Source organism: Lycium barbarum, chromosome 11, assembly GCF_019175385.1.
Source record: "Lycium barbarum isolate Lr01 chromosome 11, ASM1917538v2, whole genome shotgun sequence".
Classification (NCBI taxonomy): Eukaryota; Viridiplantae; Streptophyta; class Magnoliopsida; order Solanales; family Solanaceae; genus Lycium; species Lycium barbarum.
The window spans coordinates 1,365,174-1,386,409 of NC_083347.1; the positions used below are offsets into that span (position 1 = coordinate 1,365,174).

Here is a 21,236-nt window from a genome sequence, read left to right on the forward strand (position 1 = left end):
AAAAGAACTATATAATGTCGACACCTCAAACATACAAAAGGATATTTGAAATAGGTTATTTTAGGTGATAAAATATGTTATAAAGTGACTAATAATTGTTCTTTTGGCTATACATTTCACGTAACCATGAATTCAATACCGTAACGCCCGCAAATTCATTAGTAACTTATAGGAGAACTAATAAATGTATAACGCGATCAATTGAAGTGACTATTAAGGATAATTCACTTACCCAATCACAATAAAAATAAAAATAAAAAAGAGAGAAAAAGGTAAAAGAAGAAGAAAGAAAACGGTAGGTAAATTTTTTAAAATATACAGTCCTTACATAAAATATTACGCCACGTAACCCAATATACAATATTATACAACATTATACCGGGGAAAACATTAGACATAATAAATCCACCTTCTTTTAAGTCTATAAAAAAAAGGTCCTCTTTCTTTATTTAAATATAAATTTTATGTTCATCAATTTAATTGTACCGTTGAGCGCGAATAAATTCTTAAAAATATAAATTCATTAGTATCACTCGAAATGTTCTGAGCCGAGGGTTCATCGGAAACAACATCGCTATCTCCTAAGGTAGGGATAAGGTCTGCACCCTCCCTAGACCCCAATTTGTGGTATTACACTAGATATATTGTTGTTTGTAGTCTCGCTCGTAATGAAAAATGTAAATTTAATAAATTCTCAATTTATAACCTGTTACTATCTATCGACTAAAAATAATTACATTCACTAGCCAAATATATATTGCTGGTTATTATAAAAATCCCTAAAAAGTATCCGAAACAAAGGAGAACATGGTTTTGTTGAGATGGACTTACTTTACAAAGCAGAAACGATGCGTAGAGTAACCGCTAGCCAGAACCAACAAATTGAGAAAGAAGTCCAATCCTACACTTCTCCCTTCCAAACAAATCAAACTGCTCTTATTCCTCTAATATATATATAATCTAAAACCCACAAATCCAATCACATAACCCAAAATTTTTTCTTTTGCAGATCCAGAAAAAACAAAAATGTGTTGTGGTGGTAGGATGTGCATGTTGTGTGTATGTCTTATAGCAGTTGTGGTGGCAATTGGTTTCTTGTTTGGTTTTGGAGTTTTCAAGAATGGGTTTCACAAAATTAAGGATACTTTCCATGTTGTTGATTGTCTCAATTCTACTCTTTGTTCCTCATCAAGGCCATTTTTGGGTTTTCCTCCCGCTCCTTCACCATCTTATTAAGTAGTTTTAGATTTTAATTTTCATTCTTTTTATGCTTATGGATTTAGTGTTATAGTAGTATTGTAGTATTTCGTTTTGGTAATACAATGATGTGTTGATTCGTGTTTCTTTGTTTAGATGGGATTGTTTGATTTGTTGATTAATGTAGTTGAATTTGTGTAAAGATCGTCGATTTGTGGAATGTTGCTATTTGCTTTTACTTTGATGTTCAAATTAGTTGGGTGAACTGTATGAATCTTGTGAATTCATTCTGTCCAATTTGGATCTAAATTCAGCATGATCATTAATCTGTTTTTATGTTAAAGTACTGATTTGACAATCAGAAATTCAACTTGAAGTTGGGTAAACAACTTATAACATGTTTCCAACTCTATGTTCATAATTTCAAATAAAACGCTCTCTTCTCTCCGTATAACCAAGCACAATTCCTTCTTCAACTTCAACTTCATAAATTCAAAATAAAGTGAAAAATATTTGGCTCCTATGGGCTAATGCCTACTACTTCATATAATTTCTTTTTATTTGATGGAATTTTTTTGATTAAGCACCGGGTGTCCGAGACTCTTTGAGCCCCGACTAATCCTGGGGGTGCACAGGCCCTCGGCAAGGAGTTTCCCGCAAGTGCACCACGGGTAATTCAGGGTTTTACCCAGTCCGATGACCCTCAGAAATTGTTTGCACCCAGTGGGTTTCGAACTTGAGACCTTGAAAGGGAACACCCCAAGGCTCAAGCCAATTGCCATCAATATTTGATGGAATATTGATGGCATATGTGCTCGTTAAAGGTAGCAGGTACTTGTAGAATTAGCACGACAAACGGATCCAAACACCACGTTAAAAAACAAAAAGAAGTTAGATTTATATTAGTAGTAGTTTAATTTTCATATTATTGACTATGCTCTGCTCTAATAGCAGGGGTTCACGTATATCACTTTATTATTACTGTTGGCAGGATTTATTAGAGGAACTTTTTTTTGGTCTTTGTGGAAATTCAAATGGCTTTAGTTTGCTTTTTAAGTACCTTTTCTGTTATATAAGTATAAAAGAACCTGTTTTTCCGTCAAAAAGCACTAGCATCATCCAAAGCAACCTTAACGAATTTTTGTTAGAACAATGGTTTTTCTTTTCAACAATTGTTGTGTTAGGAGCCGTTAGTGCATATCTCGATTGTTTTATCGGTTATTTATTACCTTTTACTAGTACGAGTATACATAACTCTATCCATCAATAATTTATCTCGACTGTTTTGTCAACTACTTTTTACTTTTGTATTGCAGATAAGAAGAAGATATTATCCATTAATGCTTAGGCAAATAAGAAGATATTATCCAAAATCTTTTTTCTTTTTACTGAAATTTCAGCTATTTCGTACGTTGTTTTTTTATGGACATTTGTACGTCGGAAAAGGGTCAAATATACCCCTGTACTATCAGAAAAGGATTAAATATACCCCTCGTTATACTTCGGGTCTAAATATACCCTTTTCGTTATACTTTGGGTTTAAATATACCCCTCTGTTATATTTTGAGTCTAAATATACCCCTCCTCCGTTAAAATTGTCTATGGTGGACATGATATATGACGTGACACTGACAATTCGGTGAGATGGACACCACATAGCATGCCACCTCACCACCCCAACCCATTTACCCCTCTCTTCCACTTCTTCTTCCACCACTATCATCTCCTCCCCTCCACAACAATTCAGCTCTCTCTCTATCACTGCCGTCCCAACACGTTACGCATGGATGTAATGCCAACAGTCACGACTAATCATACCTTGTTAACTCTTCATAGTTCACAATCCGAGAGGGAAAAAAAAAGTTAGTATTCGGCATCCATATATTATTTTCCTATCAATTTGAAATTAATAAGCACGTTGGCATATTTGATGTTTTATTTATACTGATTTCGAATATTTTTTGCATGTTCAAATCTTTCATTCTTTTAAATGTGAAAGAAGAAATTTTGTGCTAGCTGTTTGATCAATGAGAGTCAGATATGGAGTATTTATAAATGAATTTGTCTTTACATCAGTGATAGAGAGAGCTGAATTGCTTCATTTCTTTATTTTGAGAGTGCATTCGTCAGTGGTGCCCCTCCACTATGATTGAAGGTGGAGATGGTGGTGTGAAGAGAGGGGTAAATGGGTTGGGGGTGGTGAGGTGGCATGCCATGGGGAGCTTCAATCATTCAATGTGTACTTTACAGGACCTACAGAAGGTTCAGTTCTACCACCATCAAATTTAACCAGTAAAGAACAAACTAAAAAGGAAAAAAAAAATAGAAAATCCAATAGACCTGCCTCAACTAAATCTCTCAATTTTGGAGGTCCACTCGTTTCATTACCATTGCAGTGATTTTTCTTTTCTTTTGTAACAATAACATCCGGATCAATTTGTGTATATCTCAACTATTTTACTGGGTACACCCATCTGATGGTGGAGCTAAAGGTAAGGACAGGGTTCAATTTTTTGATAGGCAATTACACTGTGCGAGTAGATTAGTATATCATTTTAGCAGTTTTTTTTAATCTCCTTGTTAGATTCTTGGTTAATCCACAATGAGCCTGCCGAAGCTTAGGCAGATAGAAAAGAATCACCACTACAATGAATTGAAACAGTTGATATATAGAATATGTACCGCACAATTTGATTACTTTACAGTTGTGTGTGACCTCTTGAAAAATAAGGTATCAGAATCAGGTGAAAAGTGGGAAACTTTGCCTAAACAAGTCTATTTTGTCTCTTCCTATCTCTTGCAGATCCCTTCTGTACATCTGCGTCCTAGTGAACAAAGGCAGCATCTAAAACCTGCATATGTTGAATTCCCTTGTCTTCTTTGTGTATTTATTTTTTTATATATTATGAATCCCGTTGGTAAAAATTCTGCTAAGTCACTGCCATCATCAGAGGCGGATGGAGCGCTATAACTTGGGGTTCAATTGAACTCCAAATTTTCGATGCGGAGTATAAATTTATGTGTAAAACAAAATCCTGTAACTAAATCTTTCTTTGGACCATAACATTATTCTGTTCTGAGGTAACATGAACTATAAGAATGTTGACGGTTGAAGCATCAAGGTCCAATGCTACCTTGGTGTAGAAGTATTTAGTTGTTAATGTCCAATGCTAGATGCAAAATGAAAATTAATAACCGAAGCACATGACAAAAATATCAGTTGGAGATAAATTAAAATTCACTGGCATACGTAAGTACTCACAAGTAAGCCCGTCAACTGGTTTCCGTTAACCGGTAACACCGGTTAACCATTTAATAAATAACAGTCCGGTTTTAATTTTTTTGGAATCGGAACCGGTTAAACCGGTCGAATTATATATATATTTTTTAAATGTAGCCGTTGGGCTGCTTAGTTGGACCGTTGGCCAACAGTCCATTTGCTAAAATGGCCGTTGCCAAACGGTCCCAAACCCACATTCCCCCCCCCCCCCCCCCCCCCCCAATCAAACCCCCCAAACTTTTTTTTTTTTTAACACTTTAACCCATCCCCCACCCATATATAAACCCCTCTCCATTTCCATTTTAATTCACACGAATTCACTCTTCTCTTTCTCTCAATCTCTCAATTATAGTTACTTTGCAACAATTAGCCACTTTAAATTTCTCTCAATTAACTATTATAAAGTCTTATTATAATTTCAATTATTAATTTTGCAATTATAATATTGTTGGTGATTTTGCAACACTCCGCAGTAGCTTTGGTGGATTTGCAATTCTAGCCGCCTTCACTTTGTTGGAAATTAGTCCGGCAATTTGGTACCTTCGTTCCAACTCTATCTTTATTTTTCGCAATTTAATTTGTTGCAATTTATTTTCTTGTGATTTATTTGAGTGTGATTTAAATTAATTCTATTTAATAATGGCGAAGAGATTTAGACGTGGTGCCGGTAGTAGTGGTATTGTTAGGGGTGGGTTTAATGAGGAAACATTTGTGGAAGAAACACCTAATTTAGGTATTGATGTTGGTGGAAATAATCCACTTTTAGATCATGAGGCAATGCAACAACATTATACCGATATTTTTAATGAAATTGATGATGATAAAACACAAGCCCCCAAAAATCCCATAGGAGATACAAGTCCTGCACAATCACATACACAAGATAAACCGCCTAAAACTCGTAAGCCAACTGCTAAAATTTGAAATTTTACGACTAAGGATAAGGAAAGCCAAACAGCTAAATGTAACATATGTAAACAAGTATTTGCTTTTAGGCAAGGAACTAGTAAGGATGGTGGAACGCGTACACTAATTGGTCATATGAAAAAGAAACATATGGATGTTTGGGGAGAGAAAACGGGTTCAAATGTGGGGGGTATTCAAATGACGATAGACCCACGAACCGATAAAAATTTTAAGTATGACAAGAAAAAAGAGCATGTAGAAATAGCTAAAATGGTAGCTTATAATTGTTTACCATTTTTCTTTCCTTCGGGTTTGGGGTTTGTTACTTACATTCAACGTTGTTATAATCCGTTATTTGAGGGTATTCCTAGAAGTACTTGTAGAGCGGATGTTATAGATTTGTATAAAAAATATAGATTTTATTTGCGCCATGTATTTAATTCGTTAAATTGTAATGTTTCTCTTACTGCTCATTTGGGTTTTAGCCTTAACAAGTTAGATTTTTTTCCTATTACATGTCATTGGGTTGATGATAATTGGGTTATGCAAAAAAGAATTATAGCTTTTTTATACGGTGAAGGTAAAGGTCGTCACGATGAAAATTTTTTAGCGGATTCAATGTCTACTATTATGAGATTTTTTTAACATTTATGGAAAAACACTTTGTATTGCTTTAGATAATGCTTCTACTAATACAAAGGCGATTAGTCTTTTAAAAAGAGAATTAAACCCTCCGCTAAAAAATATTTTCATGTGAAATGTAGTTGTCACATTTTAAACTTAATTGTTAAAGATGATCTTGTGTGTTTTGAAGATTCTATTCAAAAAGTTAGAGAGGCGGTTGCATTTTTTTTTTATAATGCTAATAGGGGAAGATTAAGAGATTTTAAGAATTGTTGTGTGGAAAATAATCTTAGACCTGGGAAAATTCAAGTAGAAATTGAGACTAGGTGGAACTACACTTACATTATGCTACAATAAGCATATGAGTATAGGATTCTCATACAACAAGTTCACAACAAATATAATATTAATAATGATGATTGGTTAAATTTTACGGATTGGGAAGATGTTAAGGAATGTGTTGAACTCTTAGAATTTTTTTATAATGCAACTCTTGCTTTTTCTAAACAATTCTATCCCACGGTAACCGGAATTTTAGCCTACTTAGCGAAAATAGTTAGAGTTTTACAAGAGTATAAAAATAAACCCGGTTATCAAGCGGTTATTTTTTATATGACAACAAAATCTACGAAGTATTTTTTTCCATCCCAACTTTATTTATATTGGGTTCTCTTTTAAATCCTTGTTTAAAAATGTCTTATACTAAAGCATTGGTTAATCAAATTTATACATTTTTAGAAATTGAAGAGGGAGTTGAACTATCTTTAGCTGAAGCCGACCTCGCTATTGATGTCGAGTTTAAAATTTTTTTTTAGTTATTATTCTAATTTGGAAGAACATGCTACACCCGTTGCTCAACGCCCTGCTACTTTTCAAAGAAGCAAAAAGGGCTTGTCGCATTTAAAAGTTTTACATTCACACCCAACTCCTTCTTGTAATGCAAACTTTGATGAATATACTTTTATTTGATACAGCCAAATGTGGATATCAAGGAACTAGATGATTTGGACGTCTTAGCATGGTGGAAGAAATACAAGGCAAGTCATCCGATACTCTAAAAAATGGCTCGAGATATCCTTACGGTTCAAGTATCAACCGTGGCTTCGGAGAGTGCATTTAGCCAAGGAAGACAACAAATTGGAGACCATAGACACTCATTATCTGGATTTAGCTTGCAAGTGCTAGTGTGCATTCGCGATTGGACGACACAACCAAAACTTAGAAGCGGTGGAAGGCGAACAGAAAGAGATTGAAGATTTGATAGCAAGTGGAGCGGACCAAATGGAAGACTTTGAAGATATCTCCATGACCGAATATGATATGGGGGAAATTAACCAAATGATTGATAATTGGTGATTTTATTATTCTACTATTTCTTTGCAACCCATGTAATATTTGCAAGTTAAAAAAAACTACAACTTGCAAATAAATGTTATCGAAAAATGAATAAAATATATGACTCATTGAGCTTTCTTCTATTAAGTTAGGAATATACCTAAAATATACTAAGAATAAACTTATAATATACATCTACTTAAATTAAAAACTAGAAAGTTATATACTTGAAAAATAACTAAAATATACTAAGAATATACTTATAATATAAATATACTTAATTTATAAAATACGAATTTATAAACTTAGAAAAAAATTAAGCTATAAATAACTTAAGTTATAATATATAAGTATATATAGTATACATATAACTTAAACATATATATATATATCCTAATTATATTGATATATATAAGTATATTCTTAGTATATTTTAGGTATATGGAGTATAACTTAAGCATATAACTTAATATATATATATATATACGTATATGTTGTATTGCTGTTAGTCAGTAAATATATAAACTTTACTTATGAACTTATATAACATATGTAAATATACCTACAATATACTAATAAATACTATAATATATATATACTATACAAAAAATAATAAAAAAAGAGGTTTTGGACACTTTTGAACCGGACCGGTCCGGTTTCGATTATTTAACCGGTAAACCCAAACCGGTTAAATAGGAACCGGTGGCCGGTTCCGATTTTTAAACCGGAAACCGGCCAGTTTGTTAACCGGTTACCGGTCCGGTTCGAATCGGTTAACAGGTTTACTCACAAGTAGCAACTCATTCTTAAAAATACTAGATGATGGAAGTCCGTGTAACACAAAAAATAGTACCACATTTTTTTAGACTGTCTAAAAAAGAATGATATATTTTTATGTTTAGAAATCATTTAACTTGAAATTTTCCCTTTTACCTTTAATGAACTTTTACCTTTAATGAAATGATTTAAATTCACACAAATATCTATGATTTATTTTAGATCACAAGTTTCAAAGATCTTTTCTATGATTTATTTTAGATCACAAGTTTCAAAGATCTTTTTATGATTTATTTTAGATCACAAGTTTCCAAGATCTTTTCTTTCTTTTTTAAACTTTATGCCTAGTCAAATTATGTCACATAAATTAGGACAGAGAGAATACCTTTTAGTAATATAATTATGAAATTTTTATTACAGAAAGTATTATAATTCAATTAATTGAAAATATCAATAAATTATTTTACTTAATCCGCTTCTCCCATATATGACTTTCCTGATTTGGTTCTCCAATTGAAAGATTTGAAATACACCTTCTCCTACCGAGTTTCATGCCATCATCTCTTTCTACTCAACAACACTGAAAAGCGCTTTCATGTATCAGCATCTGCTGTAGTCTTAAATTTTAAGTATAGACCAACTTCATCATTTTAAGAAAATATGTATATACGTTTCTTGACAGTTTATATTTCGTCTTCTTGATGTTATTCCTCATTATTTGTGTGAGACGTATGACCCCACCTTAATATTTTTTTTTTAAAAATAATTTTTCTACTATTAAAAAAGAGTGGGGTCCACCTTTTTTTTTTTTTAATAGTGATTGACGACGATCCTAATCTATAGAATGTTTCTATATAATAGAAAAATGCATTCTGTTTTGTTTATGTTGAGTGAACGTATGATTATTTAACTATATTTGCATAACTTCTCTGGCTAATAATTCTTTATAAGCATTACTGACTTAACGGCATACTTAAGTTAAAAAAAAAAAAAAAACACCAACAACAAACTGTTGCCCAAGTGGCCACGTCTTAGGACTGTTTGATGTTGTGTTTTTATTATATTAACAAATCTTCATATGAGACACCCCATTCGAATCATTATTGAACTGTATTTGCATAAATTCTCTGGCAAGCGCAATATATTTGCATGAAAATGGAGAGACAAGCATCTGTCAATGTAGAGAAATTTTGAAAATTTAGCCTGAAGAGGAAAGAGGAACATTGAGAGTGGAGAAAAATATGAAAACCTAAATTTGTTTTGTCTTTAGGGTTTTGGAGTAAGAGGATGGGCTATTGAAATGCCAATGGGCTTTGGGTTGCTGTATTGGACTAATATTGCCCAACTCTGCTGTTTGGGGGTAATTTGCACGATTGTTCTTTTTCAGGGATGGTTTTTAATTTTTCGCTCCTCCAATTTCTTGTATTTAATTTTTGCCGTTCACTTAAATACCCCAAGATTTTAGGTTTGAATCCGTAATTAAAAAAAATTTGCAAGACAGAGTTTCGTAGCAACATTAGACCTATTCGGGCATGCCTAGCTTTTGTAGAATTCGAGCAGAGTAAAAAAAAAAACGTGCCTTGCAAAATTTCGCATAAATTCTGCATTGCCTTAAGGCAAATTTTGCCTTATAAGGCTAAATTTTCGCCAAGCCTTGCCTTGCGATTTTTTTTTGACTGAACGGGATTTAATCCCAGAATCTCGAGATATTTTAGGCCACTTTTTTTAAGCGAATGGCAAAATTAAAGACCATCAATTTGAGGGACCAAAATTAAAGACCAGTGGCTTTGAAGGACAATCCGTGCAAAAAAATGAATGTTTGTTGCTAGATAAAATTGTCTGAAATGGTTGGCCTTTTCTTTTTAGTTTTTTCTGGGCTCCAAGTCTTATAATTTGGACTAAATAAATACTATATGATATAATATGAAACAATTAAATATAAATTGGCTCTGTCGGATCTGTAACCCCAAAAAAAACTCATGTCGTCGGTTCATTACTTTATTTTGCAGTTCCAAAATTAGTGAACCTAAGTCATTGAAAAAGACGTGAGTATCACTTGATTCAACTAACACTTTTACGTAATTTATTAGCTTTTGAAATCCAAATACATTAGAACGTTATTATCATATCATATCCTTTACCTTGTATGATTTTCATATGCATCTACTTTTATACCCAACCAAACACTAGTAAACGATCCAAAAGTAATGATTAGCATTTCCTACAGAAAATATTCAACAAAAATTGATTTTCCTCCTTACCAAATAGGTGTGCAATGTCATTCAATGGAGGGAGCTACTCTTTCTTTTGTTCAAGAATACATCTTTTATTGATGTAAATTCATAAAGCTGGTGACTTCGGTTTCATGAAAGGTATATGCATATTAAAAAGAAAAACACAAAGAAAACTCGCTTTAATGATGAATGCAACCCAAAGAGATAGAAAAAAGTGACAAATGTTAAGGTTCCATGCCATGGAGACATGTCTATGTATAGCTTGTTAAGAGGTTGCTTCACTGAGAGGTCTCTGCTTTGACATTGACTGTTTACCTTCCAGCTAGGCAAAGTTACATTGCTAGTTTGTTACATCATCTTCAACAAGCCTTTCTTAAGTAATGAATCACCATAAGACAAGACAAAGGCATGGACACTAGTGAAAGTTTTCTTCATCCGGTATTAGAAATCTACTGATCCGACTAATTCAGATTTTGCAGCGTACAACTTATTAAATGGAGAAGCTTCTTACCAGAAGTTTCTCCATTTTTACAGCTCGAATCCGAAGCCTTTGATTAAGGGGGGAGGAATGCCGTACTTATATTAACTAGAATAGGGGACTCAACCCAAAAGCATAGGTTAAGGATTGAGGGATGACATACGTGACGTCTGATATGTCCAGCCACAATCATGTTTAATAGGATGTTAGCTAGAATAGGGGAAAGCGACAATTTGATTGGAATGGAAGACCTACTCATCCAACGGGTTGATGTCCCTTTTAACAGTCCCCTCAAATTGGTACGAATGAATCTAATGGGCCAGAGGGAGACATAAAAATATTTTTGTTAGAAGGTCTCCCGCACTGTTTTTATTGCAAAATGAATGCCGATAAATGCCAGCAGTTTTGAGAATTTGGATTGCACAACCAAGAATGGTAAATTTAAACTCTCTGTTCTTAACGAAGAACAAATGCTGGAAATTGCAATTTTTTTTTTGTCTAGTGTTGATGAGGTTTTATTTTATGATTACCAGCAAATAGCAAGGTAAAATGAATTGCATATACACCTAAGGTGTACAACACATCCATGCAGATCCTTTTGATCTGCTATTAATAATCACCAAAAATCAAGACGATATAAAGGTCCATAAGCCCAATGGTAACATATACAACAACAACAACCCTATCAAATCCCACAACGTGGAGTCTGGGCCCAATGGTAACATATGTTTCAGTAAAATCAAATTTATGTACAAAGCCAAATTCATTTAAACCAAAGAATATTGCCCAATGAACACACTGATATGTGCAATACTGAATCAACCAGCATGAACAATAGATATATCAGAATCCTTTCCAAGCAGCAAGAACTTCATGGAAGATTTCACTAATGATTTCTCTGTCTGCATATTGCAGAAACACATTAAAATCGTCTCTTATATCGAATATTTTACCAAACCTCACAAGATACCTCATACAAGATGCCTTCAGCTTCGGCAATTGATAAAGGGAAGCAGTTTGGAGCCTCTCTAGAACATTCTTCGCATCAATATCTTCCATTAGACTTTCATGACACGCCTCCTTCAAATCCGAGAGGTCGTACTTATCAGCTGCTCGAAGCAAAGCCAGTCGATGGGTTAAAAATTCTTCGTTTTGTATGTTCCCGTAAATGTAGTTCAGAAAACATTGGCAAGCTTCTATTGACATGTCGGAGATGTTTATGGCAGATAATTCTTTCTCTTTGAGGTCGTGGGAGAACATGCTTCGAAAGACAGGTGATCTTGCAGCAAGAACTGCACGATGTGCCCCGATACTTCCATCAGAAGCATTTATTATGATGTCCGTGTGAATGCTCTCAGACAACATTCGGCCAAGTGATGACAGAGCAGTTGCATTCGATTGTTTCTCGGTTAATCCTTCAGCCCAGATTGAGCACAGCTCCCCACTCTGCCAGTTCACAAAACAGAAAATGAACACGAACGAGGAAACTATGTTAATCGTCCACATATAAGTTGAAGTTTCCACATGGTTAGAGACAGGGGCGGAAGGAGAGTATAAGTTACGGGTTCGGACGAATTCCATAACTTCTGTTTAGATCTTATAAATATATAAGGAAAACTATTAGATATGTATAAATATTTAATTGTGAACCCAGTAACTGTGATGACTAAGAGTTCGATGACAAATTCAGAACTCGTAAATTTCAAATTCTAGCTCCGCCTCTGGTTAGAGGGTTTTTGAAACACAACACTAGAAAGATCTCATCTCGTGAACAAGCTTTATCCTTATTCATGGACCGGAACATCACGTTATACAGTGGCTAATCCAGAATAAAGACATTGTGAGTTCTGAAAAGTATAACTCTATCTATACTAGGTTCTGTGGGACCCACAAACTCGTGGTTGGAACCGCCACTGACATTAGATTTGATTGGGAAGAAATCTAATGCATCCAAATTTTAGAGTTCTGTTCGCAAATGAAGAATTCTGATGCATCCAAATTTAAGTGTTTTGGCAGCAAATGAATTGTTTACGCTACTATATTAAGGAAAACATGCTCCATATGAATATATGCACATAAATTTAACATAGTAATACCAGAAAAGATGAGGAAATGAGGAAACTGTACATGAGGCGCTGCAGTCTTCAGATCAAGAAACTCAACATCGATGATGAACTTCCCAGTTAAGGGGACTTCAATTGGCCAAACAAAATCGTCGTTAGTCTTGAGTTGCTTGTCTACAACTTCTGCAGAATGCCAAACAATCCAAAAGGCAAAAAAGAAGATATTTTTAATCAGCAACACAGTTTAGGTCAGGATATCAACAAAAATATGTAAGGGATTGATGAGTTTAAGACAATTTTACCAGGGTGAATCAGAGTCTTGCGATCTCCCAACGACGAGATTAATCTAATTATAAAAGATGCAATTGGAGGATTCTCTCTTGTGAAATTTGATATCTCTGGGTATAATTTAATGGACAATGTCCTGTTCTTCTCCACAGCTAAGTGCCTTCACAATCAAATAAAAAAGGCTTTTAATTAAACATTACGTACACTCCTTGACTACTCAAAAATTGTCACTACCACATTACACTATCATAGTGAACATTCACCTAACTGTCTCACTTTTTCAAGAAATTTGCCCAAAATTGAAATACCCATAAACAAAAAAACTATACTGGCAATTTTAACAGTTGCCACAATCTTAGCCCAGGAAGCAGTAAAAAAACCTATAAAATAAATTAATATAAGCCTTCACCCCACATAGTCCTATGTTATTTTAGGCTATAAAACAGAGACCAGAGGCGGAGCTACAATTCTGATTCCACTTACAAGGTCGGCAGAACCCAGTAATTTTGGCTCAGGCCCTGCATTTGAGTACACCGGTATTTTGAGACTACCATTTAAGTCATTCCCTCGGTACGTAAAATTTTACAAATCTACCCACTCGAAACAACACCAGACGTGTGGAGTCTGAAGTTAGGCTTAAGAAAATATCTGAAATTCATATGGCTAAAGTTCGGTCATTTTTACCTAATTAGCTAAAGTTCAGTCATTTTGCCTGAATTGGCTAAAATCAGTGATTTCTGCCTAAATTAAAGTTCGGTCATTTTTTGCCTGAATTGACAAAAGTTCAGTGATTTTTGCCTGAATTGACCGGAGTTCGGCAAAAATGACTGAATTGGCCAAAGTTCAGTCATGTTTGCCTGAATTGGCTAAAATTCAGTAATTTTTTGTTGGACTTCAGAAATATGGTTTATGAAACAGAGACCAAAGGTGATTCAATAAGCTGATCAGACAAGAAACAAACTGGCTCAATTTTCAACATTATTACAGCTAAAATCCACAGCAAATTTCATACAAAAAAATCAAGATTATAGCATTAAAGACTGACATACCAATTCCATTTGCCGATCTTGAAAGGATCGGATTTGCGATAAGTACAAGAAGCCAAATTGTCAATACGCCATTGAGCAAGGCGAGAAGTAGTATCAACACGATAAGCAGAATCACTCATCCTAGTAAATACAAACGCTGTCGTGATTTCATGGATACAATCCAATAAACCTTCCAACAATATTTCTCCGTGCTTTCCCAGCTTTGCTTTTCTCTGTATTCCTCATACACACCCACAAAAACCAAAAAAAAAGAAAAAGAAAAAACACAAACACTTTCTTCAATTGATCAATTTGAATATTCAACAAGTTTATTAGTACTATGGGTTTGTTTTTTTTTTTTTTTTTTTTTTTTTGTGGGTATGGCCCAATTGTTGGTTTTTTTGTTTTGTAAAGGTTTCGGACACGCAAGGGGGTTACTTGATAATGCTTTACGCCATAGATAGTGAAGTTTTGCAGTGAGGTTTTTGTTTTAGTATGAGAAAAAATGAAAGGATTTTTGGGGAGAGATTTTTTGTGGGGACTGAGTGTTATACGCTAAAATTTGTTTAGCAGCTTACACTACGTCTACACTTCAGGGATGATGGTTACTCTGTTTATATACTAGTACTGGTTCGAAAATTTAGGATTTTGTATATGCAATTAATAATATTGCACGAGTTAATGGTCAAAAAATACTCTTTTTCTCGTGTTTCACACATTTACTATCAATTTTTACTACTTGAATAATCTGATAAAACTAGCAAAGAAGAGATAGTTCAAATATGCTTTTGACCAATAATTCATATTGCATTGGAACGGTTAAGTATTTTGGGTAAAATTGATGAGTGTTGGTGGAGCTACACATGTAGGCATGTGTGGTCCTAATGAAAGTAACAGAATGTTTAGTGTTTTGCTTCTTTCAAGCAAAGTATCTATCTTTGCTTTGGTTTTTAATCTTTTATTCCTTTCTTTTGCGGAAATGCTTCAATTTTAATTGCTGAATTCTCTCTCTTAATTATCCCTTTTTTAACATAGAAAGGTTGGAATTAGAGGTTTTGCTTGAGAAAATGGATATCAAGTCTAATTTAATTTCAAAAGTTAGATTAAGATTTAGGGTTTGTTTGGAAAGCCACCCAGGTAATTGGAATTGTGTGTAATTACACAGTTTGACCAAGTAATTACACAGTTAAGTGGGAATTGAGTGTAATTGAGAGGGTGTAATTACACTCTCCAATTCTCGGGGGTGGGGAGAAGGTTGAGAGTTGGGTGTAATTACAGGGTTACTTTTTAGTTTGTTTCTTTTAATTTCTTTTAATTTTTTATTTCTATTTTTTAATTTCTTTTGATTTTGTATTTTTTATTTTTATTTATTTTTATTTTTTAATTATTTTTATTTTTTAAAGTGTATTTTTATTTTTTATATTATTTATTTTTCATTTCCTTTCTTCTCATTCTCAACCTTTACTTCTTGTGGTTTCATATAGTTGCTCTTATTTTTTTTATTTTTTTATTTTATTCATTTAACATAACCGTATTATTATTCTAATTTTTGAAATTACACCTCATAATAATGAAAAGAATGAGTCATTAACAAACTTGGCATATAACGAGTGACGTTATTAAAGTAGAATTTTGTTGTAAATGAGGTTATAGACTTATATTTTCCCTTTCTTTTGAGTTATTTACTTATGTTACGTTGGGTCTTACTTATGTAATGTTGGAATTTGACATAAGAGTATTATGTTAAATTTTTTCTTTTGGATTTTGAATTTAGGTTATATTTTCAATTTTAAGTTGTTTGCATTCACATTGCATGATGTTTATTTTTCACTTACATTTGATGAATTTTTGTGTCAAACATTTGAATAATGTTATGGCATTATATTTATAAATATTATTTTTCCCAATCCATGACGTTCTCACAAAAAAAGTCTTCTTTTAAGTTTTACAATTAATTAAAATTAAATATTATTAATTTAAAAAATATATATCAATTATTTTTTACGATATTAGTTACAAATATATGATTATTAATTAATATATTTTCAAGCAACAGTGTGTTATTAAATAACTAATTTAATATCATTTATGAAGGTAAATATTTTTTAAATATTAATTTTAATTTTTTTATAATTAAATTTATTTTTAAATTAAACTAACTGTATAATTACACTTGTGCAACCAAACAACACACTTGTAATTATACTGTAATTACGTTATGACAAACAAACAAGTCGTTATAATTACACTACTTTATAATTAATAGGCTGTGTAATTACTACCCTAGTAATAACACCAATTTCAATTACCAGGTGACTTTCCAAAGAGGCCTTAAAGATTGTCCAAGACAATGTAAGGAGATACATTGTCATCCCATCCACACGGATGTGAGATTACAGTACCACCTATAGAAGTAATTGCACGGTTTGTCCTTCAAATGGATTTGTCTTTAAATTTTTCCCTTCAAATGGTTGGTTTTTAATTTTTGTAACTCATGCTTAGTAAGTATAAGTCAAGTTTCAGATATGAGTATTGGGAATGAAAAGCCCAAGCCCCCGTGTTAATGAGCGCTTCCCGTCTTCAATAGGCTTTACACGATATAAATTTGAATTAATTGACCGAATGGTTTTGACTATAAACTAATCTTAAAAAATAAATCATTCTTTTTTTTTCCTAGGGTTTTTTTTTTTTTTTTTTTTTGCGCGGAATGCCCTTTAAAGGCACTGGTCTTTAATTTTTGCCCTTCGTCTAAAAATTCATGAGTTCCGGGTTCGAACCCCCGCTCAGTCAAAAGTTTTAAAAAAAATTGTCAAGCAGAGTTTGGGCAAAAGTTTGTCTTAAGGCAAACCTCTGCCCGAATAGGCCTAATTTTAGGTAAAAGTTTGCCTTAAGGTCTAACTTTTGCCCAAATATGCCTAATTTTGCTACAAACCTCTGCCTTGTGATTTTTTTTGGTTATTGACTGAGCCGGAACTCGAATCCAGAACCTCGGGGTATTAGGCGAAGGGCAAAAATTAAACAGCTACCTTTTAACAGCTTCTAACAATTTATAGCTACTTTTTCTATATTTACAAATCGTAGCTAGCTTTTGTTATATTTCTGTTGTATTTCGCGTTTTTGAAATACACGGAAATACAAAGTTCGGCTGAGTTCGCATTTTTGAAATACACTGAAATACAAAATCTGGCAGAGTCAAAATAGGTTGTATCTATGGAACAGATTCTCTTCTTTCATTTTAAATGGTAAGTCAAATTAAATCAACCATGTATCACGCATAACTGTTGAAGTTCCATAATAACCCACGTTTCTCTCTCCAAATTACTTCATTCCAAACTTTTAGAAATACTTCCAAATACAAAAAAATATACACTGGAATACAATGAAATATGGTTGATTGTTTAAGAAATATAAAATTGTAGTATGCATATATACAATGGAATACAATGAAATATATCAGAAAATTGTTTCATAAATTAGAAATACATTGAAATACAACGAAATATACTGAAGCATTTTATCAAACACTTGGTGAGCATGAAGCTCCACAACTCTCATCGGAGATGGAGTATGCGTTTAACCACCGGTGAACCACCGCTGCCACCGCGGAGAAGAAGTGACAGTGTCGAAAAAGTAAAGAACAAACCAAAACGTCACTCCTTTTCTTCAGAGATTTGTAAATCAGAGAAACTTAGAAGTTTCAAAGGAATCTGATTTATAGCAACATCAACAATGAAGAGTTGCCTCCATAACTAAATCGAGAAGGGGTACGAGCTCTCTAGTGTTATTCTTCAGAAATTCGACAAGGATTGCAGAGATTATGTGCTCTATGCCATCAAGAAGAGTTCCGTGACTAGTTCTTGTCATTCTGACACTTCCACTGTCACAATCTTGAACAATTTTCCTGATGAAGTAACTTGACATATTTGAAGGAATCAGGCAAGGGAAATAGATCTGACAGATCTGGGGGCAGGAGAGGGAACAGAGAGAGAGAGAAAGAGAAGGGTGAGGGAGAAATAAATTTGAGAGGTGAGAGAAAACCAATTTAAAAGAGAAACTTGTGAAATAAAGGACACTAGTTATGATGTGTAATTTAAAAAAATATTTTAATTATGAACAATAAATAAAATCAAAGGTAGTTATTATCCATAAATAGGTCTTAGAAGTAGTTATGACAAGTAAATTTTCCTTATATTAACTTTTGGGCTTCTGTCTCTTTCCCGAAGAAACGTAAGGAAACGAGGCAAGGGGGAGCGGTTGCGTGGGGCGTTAGATCATGCAGCCATGTCCCATGCAACAGTTATGCCAGATGCCAAATATTGGGGTTGATTTGAATAAACAATTAAACATGGTGTGTATTGTATTTAGTATTTTTTTGAATTATCACTTCCTTAACTTATTATAATGATTAATCAGATATTTGGGCAGAGGGTTACTTTTTTCCAAAACATCACTTTCTCATTTAATATAGAAGAAAATTTGCGGACGTCTTTATAGAGAGCAGCCTCTATTTGATTAAACCTTTGTTACTATTTACTAAACAAAAAATGAAAGACGTTTTAGAAAAAAAGAAGTATGATAGTTGTTTATCATTAATTTAATAAAATTTAAGTTTTGCAGAATATAAACATTTCTCGACCCAAATAAAGAAGAAGTTACCATAAGTTAATGAACAGTTAATAGTTTAACTATATAAATTTCTTCTAAATACTTAAAAATGTAAATAAATGAATTTAGAGAATTTATGTATTAAGTAATTATATCAAATTAATAAATCCATCGCACATGCCTTCGAAATAAATAAGTTATTTTTTTCACCAACCAACTTGAAAATGGTATAAATATAGTTGATTGATTAATGAGCAACGTCTGGGAATTCAATTAACTCAGTAAAAAAATTTGGTCAAAACAAAGCATTCGTCATCTGCTTAATCAATTTACCGTACCTTAATTTTCAATCCAGTTGAATTTTTCTCGAAGAAGTTGTTGAAAAACTGAGGACATTTTGTGCATTAAAATGACATCTCTTCAAAATGACTCGTTTGAATTAGAATTTAATCGGCCCCAATGCGGGTATCGAATACGGTTGGAAAACCGAAAAATAACTATGAATAATCTGCACATTAGTTAATGAAAATGGTAACTTATAAAATAAAACAGATATTTTGTTTTAGAACTGAACTCAATGACGTCCAAAGCATGCAATCAATTGTAGTAAAATTCAAATATCTTTTCTTAACATTAATATCTTCGTCCATATGGCCCTCAACGTTAACAAAATTTTGCCGTAGAAGAGAAGTAGTGACACGTAAACCCAAATTTTGGCACTCTCATTAATGAACACATACTACTTTTTATGTGAATATGAAAGTTTGATAATCAAGTTATTGTAACTACTCATGGATTGCTTTCCACGTACCACAAGTTGGTAAAGGTGAAATTTTCGAGATGTACAAGGTATTAAATAGACGAATTGAACTGAATTTAAACGGATAAAAAAATGTTGCATTACTAGGGGAGTTATTAACTCATTTAAATATTACTATGTGTCAAACAGGCTAAAAAGTGAGTTATAACTCAAACTGTCTAACTTTTTTTAAATTGAAGTTCAATTTCTTTATCTGTTTTTTTATAGTTCGTTTAAGTACCTAATAAGACTTTTCTCACCTTCATCCTTAATCAGAAATATCGGGTTTGAACTCTGAAAATAAAAAATCTCTTGATAAAGAATACTTCCCCTTTAAGACATCTTAGACGACGTAAATTTGGATGAGTAGAGCTAAAGTGAATACTCGACACAACAAAAAAAAAGAAAAAAAAAATCTTGATGTTTCCCAATGCAACTCCAAAGTTAAAAATAAGAATGATTCATACTTGATGGAGATGCAAAAGTAAAATATGAAGCGTGGGGCAGTGATGAAAGGATCTTTTTTAATTAGAATCTTGCAAGCAATCTTTTTAATGGAAGAGAATAGCAAGTTGACAAGAAAGGTATCTATTTTGTGGGGGCAATGCATCCTTTTATTAGAATCTTGCAAGCTATATATATATATATATATATATATATATATATATATCATCTTCCACTTCTTTTCCATTGTTCAAGTCTTTTGTTATAGTTTAAGACAATTTGTATTATACTCAATTGATTTTAGTTCAAATTGTAATAGAGCTAAAAATGAGATCACATTCATTTTGAATCACGCATGATTCTAGATTCTGAATTCGTTCGTATCTCTCTAATAGTTGAAAGCATGCACGTAATGATTTATAAGTTTTTTTTTTTTTTTTTTGGCTATAGGATCTACTTGTTCGTGCATAAGTCATATATTGACAAATTGACATTCATAAATATTCACTGTCGAGAATTCTTCAATTAAAACTGCTCCGCTTCTATCATCGATAGCCTTTTCTTCCGGTGCCTACTATATATTCATAAGAAATACCAATTTAATAGAGTATGCCCTGTCGAGGACATTGTTCCACTAAATTAACAAAAACACAAATTAGCGACGGATAATTTCTATCACTAAATAATAATAATAAAAAAATTAAATGATGAACTAGCGATGAATTATTAAAAAATCGTGTTAGCTAGCTGTGATTTATTGAGCAATAAATTAGCTACCAATTTAATTTGTTGGGAATGTTAGAGAATTTATGTTCTATGGAATAGATTTTCAGTAACATGGGATGATGCGTTTAATTATTAGATTGAAGTCCTAGTGACTTGCACTGTTTTGATTCAACCAGAAATGCGTAGGAATTTTGGAGGTGGTGGGCTAGACCTGCATTAATATTATTTTCCTTCTCAATTAAATATTGTAAGTGGTAATCAAGTTGATAATTGGTTGCTCAACAACAAAAAACAGACAATAGTATGACTAAAGATTTTTCCATCACTTGTAATTAGTATTAGGATGAAAAAGTCCAATATGTCTGCTCATTGGTTGTTGTGGAATATGAACAAACAAGTAATTTTTTTGGTCATCATTAATTTACATCATGGACTATAGGATTTTAGCCAGT

General features: G+C 32.9%; 2 protein-coding genes across 2 annotated transcripts; one reads left to right on the plus strand and one right to left on the minus strand.

Annotated features, from left to right (window-relative positions):
- The first annotated feature begins 801 nt into the window (after positions 1–801).
- Positions 802–1,435, plus strand: LOC132618949 (uncharacterized). Its single transcript, XM_060333931.1, has one exon. It carries the CDS (start codon positions 1,027–1,029, stop codon positions 1,234–1,236), a length of 210 nt encoding a protein of 69 aa, XP_060189914.1. The 5' UTR covers positions 802–1,026; the 3' UTR covers positions 1,237–1,435.
- A 9,977-nt stretch (positions 1,436–11,412) lies between these two features.
- On the minus strand, positions 11,413–14,968 carry LOC132618145 (BTB/POZ domain-containing protein At1g55760). Its single transcript, XM_060333208.1, has 4 exons — positions 14,232–14,968; positions 13,197–13,342; positions 12,959–13,077; positions 11,413–12,277 (listed from the first exon to the last, which is right to left on the minus strand). The coding sequence occupies exons 1-4, from the start codon at positions 14,348–14,350 to the stop codon at positions 11,675–11,677; spliced, it is 987 nt and encodes a 328-aa protein (XP_060189191.1). The 5' UTR covers positions 14,351–14,968; the 3' UTR covers positions 11,413–11,674.
- Positions 14,969–21,236: the final 6,268 nt, after the last annotated feature.

Bases quoted from the DNA above. Each gene is read 5' to 3' on its own strand.
- LOC132618949 (XM_060333931.1), top strand. From the start codon at position 1,027: ATGTGTTGTGGTGGTAGGATGTGCATGTTGTGTGTATGTCTTATAGCA.
- LOC132618145 (XM_060333208.1), bottom strand. From the start codon at position 14,350: ATGAGTGATTCTGCTTATCGTGTTGATACTACTTCTCGCCTTGCTCAA. The intron at 13,343-14,231 runs GTATGTCAGTCT...TTGATTGTGAAG, and splicing joins AAGATCGGCAAATGGAATTG to GCACTTAGCTGTGGAGAAGA. The intron at 13,078-13,196 runs GTAAAATTGTCT...GGCATTCTGCAG, and splicing joins CAAGACTCTGATTCACCCTG to AAGTTGTAGACAAGCAACTC.